The sequence below is a fragment of the Pyrgilauda ruficollis genome, unplaced genomic scaffold (assembly GCF_017590135.1).
Source record: "Pyrgilauda ruficollis isolate IOZ18807 unplaced genomic scaffold, ASM1759013v1 scaffold6, whole genome shotgun sequence".
NCBI classification, from domain to species: Eukaryota; Metazoa; Chordata; class Aves; order Passeriformes; family Passeridae; genus Pyrgilauda; species Pyrgilauda ruficollis.
The window spans coordinates 10,191,422-10,216,877 of record NW_024527710.1 but is presented as its reverse complement, the minus strand read 5'-3'; the positions used below and the strand labels follow the sequence as shown (position 1 = coordinate 10,216,877).

Sequence of the window (25,456 nt, the reverse complement as noted above, 5' to 3'; positions counted from 1 at the left end):
CACATATATATAAACACGTGTATGTGTGTGTATTCCTGCCAACATCTGCTTTCACTTCACAGTGTGTAATGGCTCAGCCTTCTCTCACTGAGAGAGGAGCAGTCTCAGTTACTATGGGACAGAGTCATGTGTGTAAGCAATTACTGTGGATTATCTAATGTAACATAAATTCACTGCCTTTGGGCTTGAAAGTGACATGCCCTGCCTTCCTACCTTGTATGCTGTTTGCTTCTTTAAAACAAAGTAAACCCCAGGCTGTGAACAGCACCTTTGTCTGATGAGTCTCAAAGTTGGTGTTGCAGTTGCAAAGCCCCCTTTGTGCTGGAATAAGCTCTTGTCTGGATATTTTGCACTGAAAAAATTAGCTGTTACAGATGGCTATTTCTAATGATAGTCTCGATACTAAAAGTCTACTGATACTTTGGGAAGCAAATGGAACCTCTCCCTTAAGCATAATAGTTTGAAAAGTGTATCTAGTACTGTAAACTTCCTGTTACACATTTAATTCTCAGTGGGCTTTCTCCTAGAGAATAGCACATTTTAAACAGCTGATACATCTCAATTGATCTTTAAGTATTTTAATTTGGTTACAGTCATCAGAAGGTGGCAAATGACACTGCAGTGGCATTTCTGTGTTTTCTGAAGTGCAGTAAAATCTTTGAGGAGTTTAGCTTGTATGTAATATCATAAAATAAAACTATGATGTTTCTTCATCTAAGCAACTTATTTTTAACTCTGAAACTCTTGAGTCTATTTTCATTTTTGCTTATGTAAAAGGGGGAGTAGAATATTGCATTCATCTTAGTAGGATTATGCTGTGCAAAGCAGATGTTAAGCTCCTGTAACACACAAAGGGGGCTTTATGTTCTTTCACATCTGTCTGCATAAACAGCTCTGTTAACTCTTTCAGACTCGTGTACAGAGCTCCTTGCTTCTATTAAGAGACTGCCTCAGGAAGGACTGATGAGGTCCCTATTTTGGGAGGGAAAAAAACCCTCAAAAACTCAACTGAAGTCAAATACTGCCCTCTTTGACTGTGTGAGCTGCCAAAGGAAAGACATCCCTGCCTGTAGAGGTCCAGAAAGAAAGCCTGAAAAGGTCACCAAGTTTTATTGCCTTGCAGCTTATATAAATAGTGCAATAGGAAGTCAAAAGTGCTTTCTCAAAGCTCGTGTTGTGAAGCTGCTTGGCATTTCATGTCATAGGCAGTTGTTGACAGGCTCTTTGCACTAGTGAGGGGCTTGAGCTCTTGCATCTCTGAACTAAAATCCATTAATGGAACTTCTTCATTCCACACTGATATACTATTTTTTTTTTACAGAAACTGAGAAGTATCACTTTGTTAGAAGAAACAGTGCAGTTTGTACTATTGTACTTTCCCTACTAAGATACCACCTCTAGATAAAATTCAAAAGCTATTTTTAACCTTTTAGACTCTACTGAAGTTTTGTCCCCTTTTGATCTTGATTTATCTTGTTGGTAGAATGTGAATTCTTTCTGTCTTTCACTGAATGCACATGAACCACAGTGGGCTGTGTTGTGTCACCTATTTATGAATTGCATCTTAAATCTGGTAACTCCGTTATCTGTGCTGTGAGTTTGGCATTACTAGGGTGGGAAGTGTGGAGAAAAGGAGTATGGTGGTGCTGAGGGCTCCCCTTTACTGCTTGGAGAATCTCAGCACAGAATGCAGCTTTACCATCTGCACAATCCTCTCCTGAATGAGCAGTACAGGCTGGAGAAGTGACATCTGACCCTGCTGGTGTATGTAGAAAGGGTTTACTACTGATTTTGCTAGGAATGGGCTTTCATTCTTTCTGGGTTCCAGGAAGTCGGTGCTTAGCTATGTAAAAATTTGCCCCAAATGAATTAAATCAGTTTAGTTTCGCTACAGTGAGCATTTGTAGTGACACTGGAATTTTATTGTATGGTATGTGTCACCTGCCTGTGGCTGATTTAAGTGTGAATAAAAAAGTCACCCTTGTATTGGAATACATAACCTAATGAATTTAAATTCACACAGCACTCCTTCGTGCACAAACAAAAGACAAGCGTGCACTAATGAGAGTTTGTGCACCCACCGCAGCAGAGCAGCTCGTATCAGCAGGAATGTTGCCCAAGGCTTTCCCCTGGTGCCTTCTCCTGGTGGAGTGGCCTCTCCTGTGGGACCTGTGGGCCCCACAGCAGTGGGGTGTCTGTGCTGCTGGGTCTCTCCAAACGCTTGCACTGAAAGGGAGCCTGGCTCTGCTGCAGGCAAATCCTGCTCATCTGGGAAGGGGCTCAGAGCTGTCAGGCAGCATTGATTTAATTTATGATTTATCTAGGAATAACCTACTTGTATAATAGTTCAGTGCTGCACCTGAAAGCTGAGACTGCCTGGGGCTTGGTGGGGGTAGGATTGTTCAGCTTCAATTGATGTATTGCTGTCTAACGGGATGAGTTTAGATCCTGGTAAGAACCTGAAGGAATATTTGCTGTCAGGATGATGTGTCATTTAAGCTTCCTTTTGGTAACAAAGCAGACTTGTAAATTATTGTGGATCTTAAGATCAGTAGACAGATTTTTAGGTAAGTTGAAAATAGTTCTTAGTTGGGATGTAAATGTTTCCTCAAAATTTTGGAGATCAGGGGTTATTGGAGAATGGCAATGATCCATAAAACCCAGAAGGTAAAATTAAGTACTGTCGTTTTGCTTCTCAAAATGAATAAAATATAAAAGGTATAATGCAAGAAGGAAACTTACATTTCAAAACTAGTGCTTACAAATTATAGAGGTTTTTAAAAAAATGTTGAATTAAGAATCATCTTTAGTCACTGAGAAATCTATGGGAGACAAGTAACCTGCTTTTTTTTTTTTTGCATAAAATAGTATCAGCCTTCTTGAACACTGCAACATCTTTGGTGTCCTCATGGACTTGTTTCTGTGTGGCACACAATGAAATTCCACTTGTCTGAATCATTTGAGTAAGATTTTTCAGTAGTTTTATCCTTCTCAGTTTTAAGTCCACTTACTGTGACCAAATGTTTAAAGAGAGGCAAGCTGAATGAATGCACTCTTTGATAAAAGATAACAAAGCCCGCAACTGAGAAGCTTTGCTGCTCTTTGGGCAAGCACAGTTGATTTAACTTGGTACATGTTTATGAATCCCCAAACTAACTGTAGTTATTATACTTGAGTCATGCTAAACAAATAAAGCTTTGCATTTCAGGAGCCTGGCATGTGTTTCAAGAGGCTGGCATACATTTTCTTTACAGGATCGCAGGAGTGGCTCGCTTAACCTTTTAATTGGCAGGAAGAAAACTCACTTCATGGCCTAAGCCACAATTGCCTCTGAATAGTGTAAACAGTGATGACCTGAACTTGATCTTTTAGACAAGGGACTCACTTTTCTTGGTAGTTGCAGTATACAGACAAGCTAATGCTCTGGGGTCAGCGAGGGGCTTTTGTGTATCCAGGCACAATAAAGGCAGAAAGTGTTTCCTGCTGTTTAGCTAATTAATGCAGGGTACCACTCGGCAGGAGTCAGCAGTGGGTTTGCTGCTCTCACTGCTATTGTACTGCCAGCAGGAGGATACAGAACAACACGTGGGAAAGGAATGAATTCTCTGTCTTGTTCCATCTATTGCAGGACAGAACAAAATGCAGCGAATCAGCTATCGATTCATTTGGTGAAATGGGAAAATATGTGGTACTGCAATGGTCAAAGCATATTTCTCAGAGTTGTAAATAAAAACCAAAAAGAAATCGATAATACCCTGTGTGGGATATGATGCTGTTAGAGCACAATTATTTGTGTGTGTCCTTAAGTTGCCCTCCATCCTGACACTGGAGGGCACATCTGAAAGGAAAAGACTGACAGCATTTCCCTATTACTTTTCTCTTAAATCATGTCTTATGATGTACTGTAAAATAAAGAATTTTGAGACTAAAAGTACATATAACTTGGTCACATCTTGTATTTTCTGATGGAAGCTTACTGCAAAGCAGCAAGTTCCTTTTCAGTAGTTAACGCAACAAAACATAGAAAGGCATTTAGAGTCTGCTCTGATCTGTATTCTGGTCACGTACAGGCAAATTGTAAAGAGAAAATGTAAGGTGTCATAGTGAACAGCATGTATTGCATATTTGAGCATAAGGGAGCTAAATCATCTTAATTCTTGTTAAAACCTAGCAGGATATGTGCTGCCTGTGGCTGCCTGCCTTCTCAGCAAGTTTTTAAGTGGATTATTAGCTAAGTGGAAGGCTGTTTGCAGCATCTTAAGTTTGATAGACATGTGATTTTGCAGGGGTAGGGTGTGGGAAAAAGGTTGTTGCTCTCAGACAACAGCTTCTCATAGATGAATATCTTCCAAACTATATTTGTAGTCTTGTTTTATCTATTTTTAATCTGGAATGTTACAGAGGTTTCATGCCCAGATAATAACTCTTCTGTTTGTTTGGTTTTTTTTTTTCCAGAACTGTTTAATCAAACATGATGAGAATGGATACTCAGCAATAGTTGGAGACTTTGGTTTAGCAGAGAAAATTCCTGATCACAGGTATGTGAGCTAATCTAAATGAAGTGAGAGTTGTAGGACAAATGCAGGTCTAGAAGCTCTAGCTCTAGATTCCTGAGACTGTTATTGCGCTCTGGTACAGGATTTCCAAAAAGTGCCCTCAGTCTTCAGTGTGGAACTGCAGGCTGGATAGTCATAATGTTCCAGCCTTAATTACTGTCCATTTTGATATTTAGTGGTGATATTTATTCTTCAAAAATGTTCCAAGCACTAAAGGATTTACTCAAGCTTTTTGGTAGATCTTTTAAGGTGGTACTTGGGAATTTTGGGCTTAAAAAAACCCAAACCACAAAGCAAACACAATAATAAAAATATTGTCCAGCATTCAGGATTGGGATGATTTTGTAATAAATGTAATTTGTTGATTTCAAGCAACTTTAGCTTCTTTGCACTTTCATAAACAATATTCATTGTCATTTCAGCATTATTCTTATTTAACCTCTGGGTTAGTTTTTATGATCCAGGATTATAACAGAGTAAAATAAAATTAATTATTAAGTTACTGTCTAACACTAGCTTACAATTTTCTTTTCCCTAGGATGAATTTATAATCTTAACTGATTTGAGGAATGCAAAGGGGACTGTCACAAGCTATTGTCACAATTGAAAATAGTCCTTTTGTCATCCCTCCATTAGAGAGATCAAGGACAAGGATTTCGTTGTTCTCTCTGTATATTGACTTGTGTATTGCAGAGTATTCTGACTGTGAAATGTCCTGACAGATTTTTTCAGTGTGTGCTTCTGTGTGAAATAAATAAAAGCCTTCCAGCACTTCTGTTGCAAAGAAAACAATAAAAGTTGATCTTAGCGCTGCACAGTTTTTAAACAGCACATATCCTAAAACCATATATTGAGAGACCTGAAGGTTTGCATTAGTATTGGTGAAATATTGGATCTAAAAGCTTAAAGCAAACATCTTAATTTACAAACTACTAATGAGTGCAGCCAATCTCTGTCTTGTAGCTGCTGTGGAGCACCCTGTGAGGTGCTGAAAGCTTCAGCTGTTTTCAGATGAACCCATCACAAAATCAGGAAGACACTACAGGTGCCTTAAGGTGTCCTTAATACCCAGCTTTGAGATGCCCTGAAAACTGAGATTACAGTTAAGGTAGCTTGAGACTAAAGCCAGCAGCATAATAGAATTGCTACATTAGCACTATTAGTCACTATTTTGTTTTTATCTAGTTTTACCTCCGTTTTCAAAAGCAGCTTTGTTCTTTCCAGTTTGCTGGTAACAAGCCATGCCACTCTGAGGCCTTTAGAAGCCTTTTCTTTTTTAAAGAGGTATTCCCTCAAGATTAGCTGGGTGAAAGGCTGGAGCTTTTCTTAAAGCCCTAGTATTCAGCTTTATGAAAACTGCAATTTTTTCAAATTGGGTCTATTCTGGTTACCTTTAATTTTTCTGTACTGAAGGATTCATCTGTCCATCTTGATTTTTAATTTTTTAAAAAATACAGTTTAAAAATATTTATTATTTTAATAATACAGAAGTTTGACTTCATTCAGAGCTGCATATACATCTAGGGATGGATACCTGCATGTCATGCTAGATGAATGGAGAACTTGGCCTCTAGCCCAAAACTGATGTCCACAAGCATTTTCATGTGTAGATGAAGGAGCCAACTCTGCCAAGAGTTAGGCAATAAAAACTATTGAACAGCTGTGACCTTAAAATAAAACATTCTTTTAAAGTGGCTGTGCACTTTAAACTGGAAATAAAATATGAGTGATTTATTGGGAAAGTCAGTAACAATGCTTGAGCATTTAATTAATGATTCTTCCTTCTCTCCCACCACCTCCCATCCCTATCTATCCCACATCTGTATAGTGAGAAGTTGCCTGTTGTGGGTTCACCCTTCTGGATGGCACCAGAAGTTCTCAGAGATGAGCCCTACAATGAAAAGGTAGGTACATGGTATAAATGCAGTTAGTTGTCAAATGTTTTTCTTCTGTAGCAGTATGCAAGATTTAGAATTTCCATCATATTAAAGCTATTATTATTTTCACTTGTGATGTTTCTGTACTCAGTAAGGGAGAGCAAGAATTAAATAGCAATATTTGTAATTCGTGGTGTTTAATCTTATATGGAAATAGAATTGGCTTTATGATTGTTCTCTGTTATGCTATTTCTGAAACACTCCACATACTGAAATATAGTGATGTTTTGTTGACCTAACACAATTTAATTTAACTAAGTCTGAGAAATGTAGCAAAGTTGCTTCCCTGACTGTACACTAATGAAATCTGGGTAGAAGTAAAAGGTCTGTATGTAAACTTGCACAATTTTCTGAGTGTGTGTAAATATATATATATCTACATCTATGTGTGTATAAATTAAAAAAATAAACCAGCATGTTTTAAGGTGAGATACCTTGATAAGACAAAATGTTCTCCAAAGGTATTTCTAAGTTTTCCTGTTTGTGTCATTGGGAAGTGTTTCTTTCAGAGGAAGACCAGGTCACACTGGGTTTTAGAAGAGGTGTTTTCAATCAGTCTCTTCTTTACACAGGATTTTTTCTCCATTACTTCAGCTCTGCCAGTGCAGCTTTTACGTGATAAAGCCCACATCCTGTACCTCTCCATATCTGGTAGTTAATACTCTGTTTAATTGAAGGTACTTTTAACTTGCAGGAAAGCAGTAACTACCTCAGTAATGAATATAATAATTACCATTTTAAAGCTTTTAAAAGAGTTTAATTGACCTAAATTAATAATAAAGTACCCAAATATGTGATGTCACATTCCTCATTGACCCTACCATGGGGAGGACTGAAGAGGAAGCAGATGTCATACCTCATCAGCATGAAAGATGACATATAAACAAGCCTGATAAGGGATGAGGGATTCATGCTTCTGCCCTGTAGACTTGTATTCCATGTTTTCCTAAATTTTATTACCTGAAAAATTCAGGTGGGTGGAAATCTGAGGAACTGTGCAGCTCTAGATGTAGTTAGATAAGTGGTTACTAAATGTCATGGAAATTAAACCTGATATGCAGTGCTGCTAGGTGTCTCAAGCTTTGGGAAGATAGTTTTCTCCAGAGGTACTGAACTGAGAAGAGGAAAATGTAATTTTTCTTAAAAGTAGCATTGATGTTCTGGCTAGGCTGTGAGTTGTGTATTCTAAACCTGTTTTTCTAACCACAGTGATATATGGGCATGTCATGTTTTAGCTATATTTTTAATTATTCCCATGTGTAGGACATCAGATGGAACTTCACTATTCTTCATGCAAAGGAGGATTTTTATTTTTTTAAATTTTTGCATTGCTGAATTAAGAGTGGTTTGGTGGGGTTTTCTTTTTTTTTTTTTTTCCTTGAAAGAATTTTAAATTTATCATTGTTATTTGTACAACAAATGCTTTCTGTACAAAGAATGCTTTCTGTGAGCATGGGTTTCTTCACGTGGAAAATGTTAGCTTTAATGCAGTTGCTCAGTATTTGAGGCTGTGGTGTTGTTTAGTTGTTTCATGATAGCCATTTGGGGTAAGGAGAAACTCAGTGGCAGATAAGAATGCTGAGCATTCATAGCTGAACCATGTGTCTATTAATTTTTTTCTCTCTCAGGCAGACGTGTTCTCCTATGGCATAATTCTGTGTGAGATTATAGCAAGAATACAGGCAGACCCAGACTATCTCCCTCGCACAGAGGTAAGTGGTTGTGTTTATAACATTGGTGGGAGGTGCTGAGTCTGCCATGATAACAGCTCAGCCTTTAGAACTTCTGCCACTGCTGTCAAAGATAGGATGAATAGGTGTGACATTAAAAATAGCCTGTAAAAAGCTTTTGCTTTTTATGCTGTTATTGTAGGAAGCTCCATTGAAGACACTTTCTCAGACACTTTGTTCAGCTGCAGTCCTCATGGGAATCCTTTCTGCCCCTAACTGGCAGGACATCGAGATCATTGCAATGCAAACTCTTCCTTTTGTGGAGTGATAGCTCATGTGGACTTCTTGCCAGGTTCACAATGAGACATTTTGGCACTCTGTATGCACTAAGCAGCCCCCTGCTTGTGAAAGGGGCAGGAGCTGTGTTAACAGCAGCTAAAATAAGTTAACCCTTATTTTTGTGTGAACTCTGCTAAGCACAGTGGATCTGAGCTATAATTGACTAATTAAAGATATTTTTTCTTTATTTGTCCCATTTTTTTCTTTATTTGTCCCATCTACAAGGCAGCTTTTGACCCTTTGTGGGGTTATTCCAAATTGTCTATCCCCCTCCATTTCTGAAAATGGAAAATTGCTTAAGTCTTGAACTGCAAATAAATAAAAGATTCTTTTTTAGTCTGCTCTTCAGATTTTATAGACATGCACTTAAGAAACTAGATAATTTGTATTACCAGTGTACCATCCACTGAAAAGTTAGCCATTTTAACTGATACATTTCCATCACAGCAAAGCCTTTGGTTTTGGAGTAGGCTGTTAATTTGCACTATGAAAATCACTACAGTGAAACATCACAGTATACAGTATTGTTTCCAAATCCACACAGGCAGCATTTCAAGTGCAATAGATTGCATTTGAATCCAGGAAGAAGGATGGGCTTTGATGTCAGCCCATTCTCTTACAGCTATCCTGTATCAGTAATCCCCACTGGGGATGCTGCAATTTGGAGTGTGCATGAAGTTTTCTCAAACTCCTCTGTTAGGTGGCTGCTGAGAAAGGTGTTCGTGGTTATTGCTGATAACTTCACATAGGGATCACCTAAAAGAAGATGCTTTGAGCTAGATAGAAGACCTCATTCATTTCTCTACGCTTTGTTGTCGTTTGTACAGAATTTTGGATTAGATTATGATTCCTTCCAGCACATGGTGGGAGACTGTCCTCCTGACTTCCTCCAGCTGGCCTTCAACTGCTGTAACGTGAGTATCTTATTTGAAAGGGAGAGGCCTAAACTGGAGTTCTCTAAATCCTTCTGGCTTTTGAAGAAAAAGCTTAAAGCATTTACAGGAGAGACTTGAAGAGCCTACCTCTAGAAGCAGTGTACCTTCTGACAGCCCAGGAAGTCCCTTTCAGTTTTTATAATCCTTCCCCTCCCCTTGCTCAAAGGTCTGTCTTGTGTTTCTGCAATTCTGTGTTCTGTCATGCCAAACAAACAGGTCTGGCACACTGAAGAGCTTCTTGCAGGCTGCTTAGGCTGACCATAACCAGTTGGATGCCATTGACACTGGCTAACCCTCAGGCTGACAAAATCCAGCTGCTGTTGTGTGCAGACCCACTGAGCTATGAAGGAAGGACTCAGTTGCTCTTACAAACAGAGGGGACAAACAAATCAAGATCAGGCATTAAACTTTTCCGAAGTGTCTCTATGATGCCTTTTGGAAAAGGGGTTTGTCATCCAAATCCTTAGCCTGTGATATAAAATCCAAACTTGGACTGAAATGATTTAATATCTGTAAGACTATAGGCCATGTGCTGTATGGAGAAAATTTTCTGGCAATTATTCAAGTAAAATTGTGATAGTAGATACCTTCCTGGCTCCTTATTGTGAAAACTCCAGGGCAGTAGATCTCTTCTGCTGGTTATCCTGTAACAGAGTTACTAGTACCAATGTATATTAACCAGTTTATATAAAATAAGAGAACCTGAGCTTCCACCACATTCAGCTGAAGTTGGGAATGTCCAGTTTGCTCAGCTTAAGTAGAGACAACTTTAAAAAATTTTACTGCATACAACTTGGCCCTGGATTCACAACCAGGCTATGCTGGAACTGATGCCAGCATTGTGTCCAAGTAAGTGCTTCTAAGAAGTCTCATCTGTTTGTGCTTTTGGTGGCTATTTTTGACCTGATGTCTCTCTTTACTTTGTATTAGTACAAAAGCCCCTGTTCAAGGAGAGAGTGGTATAAAGGTGAGAATGGGGGCAGTGACTGCTGCTCTTGGCACCACATAGCATAATTTAATTTTTAAGATGTTTGTGGAACTTACTATGGATGAGCTACTTAACTCCTCTTATTTCACCTTAGTACAGCAGAGCTTGCTTCACCTGGATAGGGGTACATCTCACTCTGTTTATGAAACCCTTTGATTACATGAGCACTAAAGGGTTTGGTTAGAGGTAGGATTTGACTTTGGAAAAGCTCAGCTCCCACCTGCAGACTACAGAAATGGTATTGCATCCAAACACATGGTGCATGATTCAAAGCAATTTTTCAGCTCAGAAATTCAGAGTAAAGCTTCTCATGAAGGAAGAGGCAGTGACCTTTTATTGTCATGTAAAATTTGGTGTGCTCAGAGAAGAAGGGTTTTCTCCTGCTCATTATTGTTAAATGCAGCTTCCTGTATAATAAATATCCCTTTGCTGAATTGAAATGGAAATTACTGTCTTGTGATCTGGCCATTAATATGCTGATTTCAGTATGGGGCATGCTGGAATTCACATACCACTCACCTAGGAGAAGGGAAACAGAGTAACAGATAAGGCTTTCTTATATCTTCCTAAGCATGCTGTGCCTCAGTAAGAGGTGATCAGTGTGGTAATGTTCTCTGAGACATGGACATTTATGACTTTATTATTTAATAGGTCAGCAAGGTGTGAACTGTATAGCCCAGCTGAACAAACGTGCAAAGCCCTGGGATTTTCTACAGACAGGTTCTAAGGCACCCTAAGAAAACCAGTAAAAACTGACATGGATGAGTAGTGGATTAAAATTTAATTTATTGTTATAAAGTGTGGGGGTTTATAAATAAGCACCTGCAAGAACCCAACAATTATAAGCCTACTTGTGGGAATATTTAATAAATGTAATCATAAATGATCATGCAAAAGGCTTGTCAGGATGACCTAGGCTGTTGGCAACCGCTGATTTGAGAAGGAATCCTCTCTTCCATTTGAGCAGAATTTGGACTGCTCAGGGATGGAAGAGGCAAATACATCTCTGAGTAACTTTTCCATTGCTGCTTTTGTCTTGGATCTTACCTAGCACAAATTAAAATAGCCAGAGAGCTCTTTTTACTTCCTCTAACTTCCTGTAGCTTGCAACAGCTCCATAAGATTCCCAAATTAGTAAGTTTGTCAGAGTACAGCGTGTGCTTCGGTGTTGCCCCTGCCCTACTCTTTCAGTGAAACAGGGAATACAGAAAAATGTTTTCCAATGCCAGTAAATTCCAGCTGCTGCTTTAGAACAATTTTCTTGCTGCTGTTGAGTTCTTCAAGTGTGGTTTCTTTGTTTGGTTTTTGTTACTGTTCATAGGAATTTTTAGCACTTTTCCCCTTGTTGCTAGATGTTCTGGCATTCCTGATCATACCAGTTGTCTTCAGAAAGATCCATCTCAAACAACCTGCAGGGCAGTATCAGGGAGGTCTTTGGGGTTTGTTGTGTACCAAGCACTACTGTTCCCATTGTAGAGGTGGGATCTGTCTGGGCTTGTCCACTCTGAAAAAGCCTTTGGCAGGCTGGAAGCAGCAATCAGGTCAAGCAGAATAGTTTTTATTACTGGAATAAAGTTAACTTTCGGCTGCTGAATTAGATGTTGCTACCTACAGTATTGAAGCCTGTGACATATATACAGATTCAATGCTCAAAATGATGAAATGCTTTCAAAGTTACTGCTTAAAGGAAGTTGCTAGCCCTGTGGTACAATTTTAGTGTTGGACTTTGTTTAGAGATCTATATCTGCTACAGCGAATTAATACATACTGAGAAATACAGACTAATACATATTGATGAGCAGGGGGAATATTTTAACTGGGTAAGATGGATTTTTCTTTTTCCTAATTTATAGCTTTGTCAAATTATATTAGTACCCTTGCTTCAGTACACTGAGTAGTATGGCTAATTAACAGATAAAAAAATACAACATTTTCAGCTTTAAGATCAGCAGTGCCATTTAGGTTTGTATTAATTAAAGCCACAAGGACATGATGGAATAACTACAATCTTTTGAAGACTGACATAGCCATGTTGTTTTGTGTAATCCTTTTGAAATAACATTGGTACATAATCTCTGTTTGATAAGCAGAGTCCAGAAAGAAATCCTGAACTATCCAAGCTGTTTCAAGCAAACCAACCACCCCCCATCACAAACCATGAATCTGAGAGTTTCCCACCTTTACAATTCAAAATTTTTCCTTTTTTATAGAATATTTACAAATTGATAATTTTTTTTTTTTTCCCCGCAGTGACAACACACTTAAAACCATTTTGAATTTTTTCAGTTTCCTCAGATTGTTCCTCTCTCTGTCCACTGTGTAAGCAGAATAGCATGGACAAACCCACATGGACTTATTTGATTTGTGTGCATTCACAGATGGATCCAAAGTTGCGTCCTTCATTTGCTGATATTGTCAAAACACTGGAGGAAATGTTAAACCGCCTGAGAAATGAGGACTCAGAGAGAGACAGAAAGTTCTTGAACCTTGACAACAATGAAAGAAAACCAAAAGGTAACTGTCTGTCTTCTACAAACATTGCTGAGTGCTCACAGCAAGAGGAGGAAAAGTTTCGTATTTTGAAAACTGATATTTGGCTATATGTGGTTTTATTTACGGTTTAGGAATGATTTTACACAAACCCTGAAAATTATTCTGGAGCAATGCTCTATGCTTTGCATTGTGGAATGTCCTTTGGTGAAAAAACAGCTAACTGTTTCTTAAAGTGCCTGATAATATTCTGTTCCCAAGATTTTGAGAAGAAATTTAGAGTCATTTGGGAATGTGTTTGTAAATTGCTGATAGTATATGAAAATCCATACATTTTTGATTTATTGCTGCCATATTTCGTACATATACAAAATTTGTTTGGTGTATGTTACTTGTAATATTTAGAGGATTCTTAAATTCCTCCAGGAGGAAGAGCACAGAAGATGCAAGAGTATTATAAAGTACCTAGAAATACTCTGAAAGACGAGAAAAGATGAGTCCCAGGTCTGCTTGGGAATGTTGGCCTTGAAAGGTTTTCTCTAAAGCTGTCTGGTGCCACCTGGTGTGGGGAGCAAACACTTGTAGCCTGGGCTGTATTCTGACTTGGGTGTTTTATGTTAGTACACTTCTGACATTAGAAACTTAAAGAGTACATTTAAAATAGTTTCTTATATTATGTGGATGTACAAATATGCAACATATATACATAATTATTGATCTGTAATATAGTTGTAGATTGAAATAATTTTTCTCTATGTCAAACCACATACAGTTAATGTATGTGGTAGTTCTCCCACACCTGGAAAGCATCTAAAAGAGGTGTGAGTTAAAAAGGAAGTTTGTTTGTTTGTTTAGCGTTTTTTGTTTGGGTTGGGGTTTTTCTTTTGGTGTTTGGTTTTGTTTTTTTTTTTCCTGGCATTCTCCCTTTGGAGTACATGTACAAAACAAGTACTTCTCAAAGAAGTGTTACATGCTGTTCTTTGACTTGCATAGTCTTTCCTACATGGAATGGCTGTAGTCTAAACTGTGGCAGTATTTCAAGGGAAAACTGAAAATCCATGTGCTTATTCTGGAAACGGTAGTCAAAAGGAGAAGTCACTTCTTTATACCCATTTGTTATTGCTCTCTAACAGGGCTCTTCAGAGGCACCTTGAGAGCCCATGACAGATGCATGTTCCAAACACTTGGGGAGTTAACATCTACCAGTTTCTCATCCTAATCTAGTGATACAGCTTTTATTTATAAATGTGTGTGTGCAATGGGTGCAAATACACAGGCATATGTACAACTTTTAAACTCCTATTCATTAGGGTCAGACTCTCATATATCTCCAGTTTTGGAAGGCTGAGATAGAATGACTTAAAATCTACATGGTACAAGGAGAGACTTTTTTTTAATCTTAGACATTTCCAATCAGGGTGAAAAAGTGCCACTTTCTTTGGCAACTATGTTTTGTACTGGTTCTCTTTTGTGGTCAGTAGCACCGACAGAGCCTGGGCAACCTCTACTGGAAGCCAGGATGATGAATCTAGAACATGCAAATTGTTCTTCTCCAACACCACCCTGTGCCATTTCTGTTGTGGCAGTGTACTGGCAGCAAGGAGGTTTGCAGGGGCCCTAAATATACTGAGGAGAAGAGAATGGTGTACTTGTTTGTGCAGCAACTTAAAAGGAAGGAGCAGACATGTGCTTATGGAGCATAGTTTGGAGAAACAGCTTTTTTCTTTTACAGTGGTCGTGAAGGCTCTGAGTGAGCAGAATATGGAGCTTCTTTAAGCTAAGAGTGTTTCTCTTTTTCTACTCAGGATCAATTGACAAAGGACCAGGAGTAAAACGTTTGAGTTCCTTGGATGATAAGATCCCACCCAAGTCACCCCGTCCCCGTCGCAATATCTGGTTGTCACGCAGCCAGTCGGATATCTTCTCTCGCAAGCCTTCCAGGAAGATAAACGTGCAGGACCCCTACTACACACCAAGCAAAGGGTTAGGCCGGAAAGTTAATCCCTTCAGTGCCCGGGAGGACCTCAAGGGGGGAAAGATCAAATTCTTTGACATGCCAAGCAAGTCTGTGATTTCCCTCGTGTTTGACTTGCATTCTCCAGAGGCAGGTGGAGGCCTGAAAGCCAGCCAGTCCCAGTTCCGGCAAGCATACAGCACAGACTGGCAAGACCTTTCCCTTCTTCCTGGGAGGAGATGCAGATCGCTTCCACTCTCTCCTGAATTAGCACACAAGGAATATGGCCTCTTTGGGGGACTGTCTTCAACTGTTGGCAGGTGTGACCCAGCCCAGTTAGGTGCAGAGGTTCGGCAAAAACTCTTGAGTAGCACGAAATACGGTGTGTCAGAGATTCCCCCCTTTCATGCCAAGCCTCACAGAACAGAGTTTCTTCTTGCACCGGGACAAGAAGAGGATATGGACTGTTCAGATGGGCCAGTGCCCCAGGAGGAAAATGGGTTTTGCCCTGTTGAGAACACATGTGGAGATCCAGCATGTGATCAACCATTAGTGCTGGCCCAGTCTGGGTCACTATCTTACAAAAAGCTCCCAGTTGAGAATTCAGTGAACTCTGAGGGACGTGGCTCACCACAAGTGTTTGCAGGTTGTCCCCCTTCTGAAGAGATGGAGGTAGAAGATGACCTACTGAAAATTACTGTGTTAGAGTCAACAAAGCCTCTGTTCAGTGTTAGTCCTCCCACTGAGCTGAAGAGAGAGGCATGGCCCTTCAGGGAGCAGGATGGGGACAGTCCTGCCCTGTTGTCTCAGACCTCCTCCAACATCTCAGCAAGTGGCAGCACAAAGTCAGCTTGTGACATATGAAGAGAGGGCTCAAACTGACTGTGTCCTTGAGTTGTTCCCAGTTGCTTAAACGAAGTTTTTCTGCAGTGCTGGGCTTCACATCTGAAAGAGACTCAACAAGCTGGCTGTAAGACAGATAGCTGCAGACAGTGTCTGAAGAGACTGATTATTTTATAAAACTTTATTTCAAATTGTGCTTATTCCCTTTCCTGATTTGAATTAGGAGGGGGAACTACTCCAGCCAGAATGGCCACGTGGGTCCCACAGTCCTTCCTGGAGGCAGCAGCCAGAGCAGGCACCATTAAACAGTTCAACCTGGATTTCCAGCATGGGGCATTTTAAGGTCTTAAGCTCCATGTAGAGTAGAAAGAATGACCCTTAGATTTTTCCCTCTTCCTCTAACTGAACATCTGCTCTAAGCCACAGCATATTTTTCATTAACATTCTGTATCAGTGCACCTGAGTCCGAGACTCTGTTTCAGAAACAGGCACAGAAGTCTTTCCAAGCTATGTTGAGCAGATAGGAATGCTCTCTAGTCCCAGAGCTGCTTTGAATGCTGTTGTAGCATTAAACAAGCTCTTCTTTCAAAAGCAGCAAAAACAAAACCCCTCATGCTGGTCACAATCTGCAGGCTGAGTCACATGACAAGTACTTTGTGATTAACAAGGAGAATCTGTTCCCTGGTTTCATTTTCCCTTGGGATTTAGTAATGATGTTTAATACATTTGTGCAGGGAAGCTCGCTTCCTTGTACAGCTCTTTATGTGCCTCAGCCCAAATGTGGAGGAAGATTTGCCCAGGGCACAGAGAAGCATATTCCAGGCATTGCCATTTCTGGGCTTCTGAAGAAGCTGCTCCTGAAAGTACCAGCTGTACTGAGCTTTTGGCAGGGGGTGGGCCCTTATCTCTGAAGAGCTGAGTGGACATCATGATCTGTTTCTGCAGAATAGTTAAATACAGTAGTTACATCACAATTGACTATTATCATTAAGCTAGAAGGGTCACATTCACCTCCCTCTCTGGTACAACATCCATCTCACTGATTTCACTGCAGTAATGATGGCTCCTCACTAGTTTGCTTGACAGAGGACAGGAATCTCCTGTTGAGGGGAAGTTGCCAGCAGTGTTGTAGCCCCACAAGTGCTCTTGGAGAGGACAGCTCACAGAAGGGCTTTGAATTGTCAAACTGAAGAAAATTAGCTTGTCCTAAATTGATTTTTTGTTTCCTCTACAGAAAGAAGCTGCTGTCTTTATTGGTTTCTCCTGTCACTGAATAGGATGATTTTTTTATTTTAATTTTTTTTTTTTTTTTTTTTTTTTTACTTCCCTTGACCAGTGAAAGAAGCAGCAACATGAGCTTTAGTGCTGCTTGCTGGAACCAGCATCAGCAATCCCTGCTCTGGGAAGAAATGTCTGGGAAAGCTGATTCTGTGACATTTGTGCAACATTTTCCCAAAAAATATGGGATTTTTAAAATTTTATTTTATGGGATTTTTTAACCTATATTATCATTCCTAAGTGAGGTAAACATTGCACACCTGCTGAGCAGATGGTGATGCAGCGGAGTCCAGATTTTCATCCAGGTAGCCTGTTACATTCTTCCTGCTCTCTTGTAAGGCTGGATACTGTAAGCTAGTCTCTGATGGAAGCCAGACTATTTCTACTCTTCTCCTATCTCAAAGAAAGGATGGAGAAAGCCTTAGTTCTTTCTTGGCTGGGATGTGTATCTTTCCTGAGGTGGAGGTAGCTATTCTATGAGTTACAGCTGTGACTTCCTCTAGTGAAGTGTGTGTTGACCTGAGCAGTTCTCCCTTTGCAGTGGCTGTTATGAATGAAAGGAGAAGCCCAGTGTTGCTGAGTTATTTAATACAGTCCATGCTAGATTAGGCAGCTGTTGGCAGCTTGAAAGAGAAAACGCCTGTGCTCACTAAGATCACCCTTTTGGCCCACACCTCTCTGCCTCTTGAAGGTGCTGATCTGCAGAGTAGCCTCTGTCTTCTATATTGTGTCAGCAGAGTGCAGAGCAGCTTGTGTGGCTGCTACTGTGTGTGTAACTTTGAGGACAGAGAAACACCAGAACACAGTTGCCTGCCTGGTGCCTGCTTGCTTTTTTTTTTTTTTTTTTAAATTTTAAAATCTTTTTATCTTTGCTACAACTGTATCTTCTGGGAGGGAAACCATCAGCACCAGCTTCTGTTGTCACAAGATGCATTTAGGTGTGTGTGACTTCAGACAAACAAGCAATAATGAGTAGTTTACTTTTGGATCAGCAGGATGAGGGAAGCTGTCCAGCAGCCTGACCAGAGAGCACACGCACACCTCTGGCTGCCCTGGGGTCCCCGAGAGCGAGCCCTGGCTGTCAGTGCTGACACCCCATCGTGAAGCCTGCTGCCCTCCCCGACACTGTGAAGCTTGAGCAGTCAGCTTGGGGTACCCCAGGGCACCCACTGCAGTGACCTCACTGCTCTCTTACACTGCTGTCTTTATCACGTTTCCCTGCCCTGAACAGCTCTTACAAAGCAGCAGAGCTAAAATTTTATTTCCTTAAATGTCCGCTCTAAGCACAACCAATTGACATGCATTGGGCACAACTATCAACATTTCTGGCTCTTGGTACTGAGGTGATGTCAGAAACAGAAATGCCAAGGAGGAGCAGCTCAGGCCTTTCCTGGATTGGTCTGCATGGGAAGAGGCACACGTATGAAACCGGAGTAAAAGGTCATTTTAAAAATTGCAAAGTGGTTGCTGAAACCCAGTGTTTCCAAGGATGCCGTTGGAAGTCGCAACATCTCATCCCTTTGGCTGTATAAAGCTGAATCTAGGCTGCACCTAGTAATTCCTAGGTTTTGTGCCTACTGAGGTTGCTTTTCTACAGAGGGCCATTTTCTGACAGCTACTGATAAACATGAATTTGAACATGTGGTCAGCAAGCTCCTTGTTTTATAGTGATGTGACAAAGTTTTATCGTGATTGGATTTTACCGTGATTCTGACTTTACAGGAGCAGTTCTTGCTCTTTTAAAGTACTTTCTACACATTGCTACACATCTCCCTGAAGAGATCAAAGATATTTTTAATTCACTTTAAATCTATGTTGAGTGCAACTAAATGTCTGTTATAAGCTATTTCTGTTGTGGTTGCAGGTTGATAAAATGCAACCAAGAGAATGCATGTGAATTGCTGCCCCTCAAAAGCAGCACAGCCAAGGGGCTGTAGCAGACCTGTACTTGCTGGAGAGGCATTGATGTATTATGTGTAACAGAACGTTGGTATTTTTTGCCAGTACAACTAAAGACACTTGAATAATTCCTGTTTGCACTTAATGCTATTGTTTATATTGCATGTCACTACATTTCTATGCAAAACAAATAACCTTTTTTTTTTTTTGGGAGGAGGGGCAGCCAGATATTTGATTAAGTATAAAGATCTTTGCGAGATGATCTATTTTCGTATTTATGAAGGAGTTTTACGTCTTAATATTTTGCAGTCTGTAAATAGCTGAACTTGTAATTAAAGGCTTAGGAAGAAGTTTGTAGCCTGTGTATAATAGTAAGTTAACACTGCCAGAAAAAAAATCTTTGCAAAACAACTTTTCTAATATTGTGGATATTTATGAATATGTAAAGAAAGCACGTCTTGTTTTTATGTTGATTGACCTTCTGACTTTTTTGAACTATAGAAATGGTGTATGTTTTATTGGAACTGCAATAAGAAGTAACCAAAGATGAATCCACTTAAATATTTTCATAATTTTTTTCTTGGTCAGGTTTTGTAAACTTTCCCAACTTGCTTTCAAAATAAAAATGAAATCAAGGCCTGAGTCTTGTGATTAAGAGGACAACTGCTTTAAGTTAAAAAAGCTGGCTCGAATGCTTACTTAAAATAGAAATGCCATTAATATCTGGATTGAGATTGTATTTGCTATTACTCAGTGCTGAGTTATACCCAAGGAAAACTCATCCTCAGTAAATGTTATTTCTCTCCTGCATCTCACTGAAGAGTTCCACTACTGAATCCATGAAACTCGAGGATTTTTTTTTCCTGCTCTGTGTTACAGTGCTCTGAAGGCTAGGCTGTATCTCGTGAGCTACCAGATAAGATGGCATTTGATAGCAGCCTGCAGGGTGCTTGCCATGGTGGCTGCTCTGTTCTAGCCCTAATTAACTTCAGCAGCAAAGGAAGCTGTGCAGTTTCTCAGGATAACATATCTGGCTTTCAGCCCCACTGCCTCTCCCCTTGGAACAAGTCTGAAGACCTGCTATGGCTTGGTTCTGCATGCACTTAGCTGGCTCTAGAATCAGCACATTCCCATGTGCGAGGAGTTTTCTCCTTCGCTTCTCTCCTGTAGGGGCAAAGGTCTCATCTGTGCATGCTCTAACCAAAGGTGCATTTCCCCTCCTTCAGCCTCATCCCTGCCTTCACATTCCAGCATGCCACTAAGGAACACGGGCAACTCCAACTGAGAGCAATTTAATCGGTCAGATGTTAAAACACAAATAAGAATATGAAACCTGTTCCCTTTTTGGCAAGTTCTTGATGGACAAAAGAACTCCAAAACTTGGAGGAGACAAAAAAAGCACAGTTTACTCCTCCTTTACAGAGGAGTGCTGTAGCTCTATGCACTGTCCCAGGCCAACTTTATCTTCTCACTGTGAGCTTTGGAAGATTTAGAAAACAAGCTCTTCACTATTTGCAGTGGCACAGATTTCCCACTGAGGTACAGTTTATTATGGCAGTCTGGCAACCAGGGCCCTGCACTGGCATCTGTATTTTTCCCTTGCTTGAGCATCCAGACATAAGCCATGATATAGCCAGTCATGAACGCATCAAAGCCAGCTCGGTGTGTGCCCCCCTGTGAAGGAGGGCCATGGCTTTCCTTTTCCTTTCCTGCAGCACCTGCTGCTTCAGTCTCATGGGTGGCTGGGTGACTGACTGAGCCCAACCCAACCTTTGACTTCTCCACTTGGTCACTGTAAGAGGCATTTCCCTTGGCAGAAGGGCTCTGGGCAGCTGCTCCCTGGTCAGTTCTTTCAGTGCTCCCCAGATTCTCTTCCCATTGTGTGCTGGTGTCTGAGCTGACCTCCGTTTCCGTGTCCACGGAGATCTCCAGTGGCCTGCTCTCCCCGTTGGGTGCAATCTCTGCCAGCTCTGTAGCAGCTGCAGGCTCGTAGCAGCTCTGCTTCCGTGGCGGTCCCTCCTCCCCGTTCTGAGCTTGCTCCATGTTGTCCCCTGTGCTTTCCTGTTGGAATGCTGCTACGAGCACTTTCATGTTCTTCCGATGTTTCCATCTGTGCTTCCGTTTCTTTCTCTTCTCCCAAAGCTTGTCGTCCTCGTCAATGATGAGGTCGATGTTATGAGACTCTGGACACTTCACCCCTTTTGGACACCACCCATAGGCCTAGGGAGAAAGAGAGAGGGGTCTGCAGCCTCCATCTTACTGGTTAGAGCAGCAATCACCATAATGTGGAGTGGAGCTAATTATTCCCTTCCACTGAGGGCTTGTGAGGCTGGAGCAGGAAGAGTGTCCAGTTACAGCCCCCCAGCACACGGGAAAGGTGCTGACACACTGTACTGGGTGCAGCACACAGCGTATCAGCAGAGGCTAAGGAAGGTGGGTTTGTACTACCTGGAAAAGACAAGGCTAAGGGGAGGGGACTATCTAGCTGGTGTCTGCAAGTACCTACTGCAGAGGTTATGGGCAAAATGGAGCTAAACTCTTGTCAGAGCACAGGGAGAGGGAACCGGGTAACAGTCAGGGGAAATTATGACTAGAAATGCAGGAAAACATTTTTCATGTAGTGGTCAAGCACTAGAACAGGGACCTGGAGTTGTTTTTTAATCTCTGTCCTTACACAATTTAAAAATTTACCAAACAAGGCTCTGAGCAACAGAGATCATGGCTGGATGAGAAACTTCCAGAGATTTCCCCAACTTGTGTTCTGTGACAGAATGTACAACAGGTGGAAGAGCTCCTTTTCTCCAGGAAGCACCTGAAGCCAGTTATGATCTGACCAGATGGGCTCTTTGCTGCTGTAGCTGCACTAGGACAAGCTCTTGTGGACCACCCTGTGCTACAGTGCCAGAAGCTGCAGATAGGTAATAATTTTTTATACCTAATGAAAATAAAGGGAAGGGTAAAGGTGGTACTTCTCTCTTGTAGGACAAGGCAAACTAACACAGAACTTGAGGTCTCCCCAAGACAGCTGGGGAGGATACTGTAACTCATACTGGGGATAGTGTAACTCATACTGTCCCACTGTTAAGGGCCACAGACTCTCTGTTGGAATCCTCCTACTGAAGCCTGTAAGATTCCCAGCCTCAAAGCAGAGCACATTACTGCCCTGTCTGCCATGAAGCCACCTGAAGCTTGAAAATGTTCCCTGTACTATGAAGCAGGTGAGGGGGAGTTGCCAGGTGCTTTCCTGCAACTTCTGGCTTGAGCCACGTGTGGCCCTTTCCACGGAGTCAGGAAGGGAGCGGGGATTTGCGTTCCTTACCGAGAATTTCTCACAGACAGGCTCCTTATTCCCCCCTGCAGCACTGTGGCTGTCTTCTTCCAGAGAGCAGTAGCGGTAGTCGATGTAGCGGGACACGTTGGCAGGGTAATTGCAGAACTCCACCGTGAGGTGCTGCCCGCTCGAGTCCCTCAGCTTGCAGTTCTCTCGCTTGCTGGAACAAGAGGAGCACACAGTTACTGTGGGGTGGGACCAGGGCACAGAGCACACTGCTCTCCATCAGCTCTCAACTCCATGAGTTTCCTGCTCTTGAGCTCCAGCCCCAGATGCTGGAAAGGAATTCAATCCCAGGAGAGCAGCTTTAGTAAGTAGTTGTTTCCGTGCTGATTCAAAGGGTTTTTTTCTTATGCTGACACAGACGAAGGGAAAGCAGCATCTCTGGTGAAGTTACAGGAGAAGGGGTGCACAGTTTTTTCTTTTAACTGTAAAGGGCATTAAGATATGTTTGTCTTCATAATGGTAATGGACAAGGAAAAGACACTCCAAAATGAGGTCCTGTGCAGACCATCCAGCAGTCACCATCCAGCCAGGTTGAACCTGGGCAATGCAGGCAACAAGGAAGGGTTTTCATTTCATGAAAAAAAATCTGATCTCTGTTTTGTCCCAAGAGCTGGTTAAAAGGCCAAAACCTTTGGAAGGCTCTACCTAATGAGAACTTGGGTTAAAACATTTAAGACATCAGCTTAGAAAGTTATTTTTATCTTGTCAAAACAAAGCACTCTCATGTTTTGAGAACGGCCATCTTGAATGTTTTCAGACCTGTCAAAGTGGCATTTCCTGAGATAAAACAGTCACAAAAAATACCATTTCTCCTCAAAACAGAGCATGACTTGAGCTTTATGGAGATCCCAGGGGCTTTGTCACTGCCAGGGGCTTGTTTAGATTGTGTGGGGCCTGCAGAATGTGGGGCCAGACTGCAAAGCACAGACTTGTGTCTTGAACAAGAGCACAACCCTTGCTTGGAAGGAAGTGATGGGAGTCAGAGTGAGCCATGGGCATCACGTGTGTAGGGCATGTGACAGAGCTGGTCAGTGTCAAGGAGTGCAGGGAACACCCACCCTTTAACTGCAGTGTCCCTCACAAAACAGAATTATAATTAGCAGACCTGCAGGTCAGCCCTGGTTTCTTTTCTGTGTGATTTCCTGCCCTGTGGCACTGCTGGACCAGAGCCAGGCAGTGACCCAATTAGATCTCAGATCAGGCCATTGTGGTCAGTCTTCCACTGGCACCAGTTCTGAAGTTCTCTTTCAGCTGCTGCCCACCAAACAGGTAAGGCCTGTTAAAAAACAAACCCACAGAAAGCACAGGGCAGAGTCACCTGAAAAGCACCTTCAGTCAGTGGGACAGTGAAAGGACACAGCCCCCTTGCCTGGAAAAACACACAGTGACCCTCCCTTTGCCTGTCCTCCTGTAGGCTCTGAGTTCCAGCGTGCTGCTCACCACTTCTTGTAGGCGTACTCCAAGTAGGAGGCTACAAAGCGGGTCTCGAACTCCGAGGCGTACTTGGTGTCGTATATTCCCGCTGGGAACATCTCGGAGAGGTCGGCGGTGAAGGTGCCGAGGCTCTCGGGGAGGTGAGCGTAGAAGCACTGGTACAGGAACACCAGGTCGATGAGGCCGTTATGGAGGATGAGCGGCTTCTTCGCCCGGATGAGCTCCAGGAAAAGCGTCCGAACGCTCAGGCTCTGGCTCTCGTTGCCCTGCATGAGGAAGGATCAGGCAGTGAGCCTCGGCGCCCTGGCTGGCTGTCACCCTGGAGAGCCCTCAGGGCTATGACTTACAGAGGCACAAACGTTTGGAAAAGCAACTGCAACGAGCGGGTTTAAAGCAGCAGGGAGGTGAAAGGGATAATGCTGCACAGGACCACAGGGCGTGCCCACCTTCACGCAGGAGCAGGGGAAGCCAGTGCACTCCCACAAACCTGGAGCACAGCAGGCTGAGGTGTCTGAAAGGGAGTGGGTTTGTACCTTGTCGTTGCCCTTGTGGTAAGGGATCCCCTGGGAATACTGCTTGTTGAAGTCGAAGCCGTGCTGCACCAGGAACTGCACTGACTGGGGCTCAACCACGTAATCCTCGGTGCAGAGCAGCGTGAGGTTGTAGATCTGGCACAGGTACGTGTTCTCGGACTGCACAAGAGAGCGTGCAAAGAACCCAGGGACACCTGTCAGAGGGGGCTGCCGGGACAATTCCACGGGGATTCCATCTCCCAGCGCCTCCCCGTCTCCCGGGACCGACCAATACAAAACGGCCGCACCACGGTTTGAGCACGCACCTTCTCCGGGAGCTGCTTGAAGCAGGCGACGCCGAGGGACAGGACAGAGCGCGTCCTGGCGGCGCTGCAGACGGCCTTGTAGCGCTCCTCGATGCACCTGGCCACGGCAGAACGGGCCGTGAACGGGCCTGCCCGTACCCCGGGGAGAGGGCACCGCGCAGCCGGTACCGAGAACGCACCCCCCCCGCCCCACCGGGCACTCACGGGCTCAGCAGCGACTTTCGGGCGCCGAGGCCGCTCAGCTCCTGCGGGGCGACAGACACCGTCAGTGGCTCCCCGGGGCCGGCCGCGCCCCTCCCCGCCGCCGCCGCCATCCCCACCCCGGCTCACCGTGTCCACGGCCACGAAGGTGGCGGAGCGCAGCGCCAGCACCATGGACGGCCACAGCTCCGCCAGGTTGTCGCTCTGCACGTCCACCACCGGCACCCGCGCCGGCCCCGCCATGACCGCGCCCGCACGGGGCCTCCGCCGCCGCGCCTGCCCGCCGCCTGCCCGCCGCGGGCCCCGCACGCCTTGCCCGCTCCGCGCCCAGCGCCGCCCTTCCTCGCGGCCGTCCCGGCTTCTGCAGGCCCCGGTGGAGCTTTTTACCGTTCTCAAAATCCGTTTTCAACCGAAATTTGGAATTAAGTCAACAGGCGTTTAGCTGGAACAGCTCACTTGGGTCCTTCCGGAGCGGCCGCTCGGACCGGCGGGAGCAGGGGCGGGCCCCTTTTGATTGGCTCCAGCGCGCCAGGAGGCCCCGCCCCTCATCCTGCATTCCGGGGGAGGGCGGGTACGAGCCCGCTCCGCGCACTTCTCTTCGATTGGCTGTCATGGACTGTGGGCGTGGCCCCCCGCTCTGATTGGCCGTCGCGCGGGGGTGGGGCGGGACACGTTTTCCCGGGAAAGCGCGCGCGGCGGCGGGAGCGGCGGCGCCATGGGCCCCGCGCGGGGCCGGGCGGCGGCGGGAGCGGCCGGG

General features: G+C 43.2%; 2 protein-coding genes across 3 annotated transcripts in view; one reads left to right on the top strand and one right to left on the bottom strand.

The window, feature by feature from the left end:
- Positions 1–17,736, top strand: part of TESK2 (testis associated actin remodelling kinase 2) — a 74,861-nt gene extending 57,125 nt beyond the window's left edge. For both annotated transcript variants that reach the window (XM_041483153.1, XM_041483154.1), the window contains 6 exons: positions 4,456–4,538; positions 6,385–6,460; positions 8,122–8,205; positions 9,330–9,416; positions 12,804–12,939; positions 14,721–17,736. In XM_041483153.1, the coding sequence (XP_041339087.1) occupies positions 4,456–4,538; positions 6,385–6,460; positions 8,122–8,205; positions 9,330–9,416; positions 12,804–12,939; positions 14,721–15,733 (1,479 nt within the window). In that variant the 3' untranslated portion in view covers positions 15,734–17,736. The remainder of the gene's footprint in view (positions 1–4,455; positions 4,539–6,384; positions 6,461–8,121; positions 8,206–9,329; positions 9,417–12,803; positions 12,940–14,720) is intronic.
- Positions 17,737–20,165: 2,429 nt separating this feature from the next.
- TOE1 (target of EGR1, exonuclease) lies at positions 20,166–25,022 on the bottom strand. The gene is made up of 7 exons (XM_041483155.1): positions 24,829–25,022; positions 24,703–24,743; positions 24,499–24,595; positions 24,194–24,352; positions 23,667–23,926; positions 22,209–22,380; positions 20,166–21,109 (listed from the first exon to the last, which is right to left on the bottom strand). Exons 1-7 carry the CDS (start codon positions 24,940–24,942, stop codon positions 20,327–20,329), a joined length of 1,626 nt encoding a protein of 541 aa, XP_041339089.1. The 5' UTR covers positions 24,943–25,022; the 3' UTR covers positions 20,166–20,326.
- Positions 25,023–25,456: the final 434 nt, after the last annotated feature.

What these genes read in the sequence shown, in the direction of transcription:
- TOE1 (XM_041483155.1), bottom strand. Translation starts at nt 24,942, where the DNA reads ATGGCGGGGCCGGCGCGGGTGCCGGTGGTGGACGTGCAGAGCGACAAC. An exon ending in GAGTACGCCTACAAGAAGTG is followed by an intron (nt 22,381 to 23,666) that starts GTGAGCAGCACG and finishes CTCTTGTTCCAG; the next exon opens with CAAGCGAGAGAACTGCAAGC. An exon ending in CTGTCTGTGAGAAATTCTCG is followed by an intron (nt 21,110 to 22,208) that starts GTAAGGAACGCA and finishes CTTTCTCCCTAG; the next exon opens with GCCTATGGGTGGTGTCCAAA.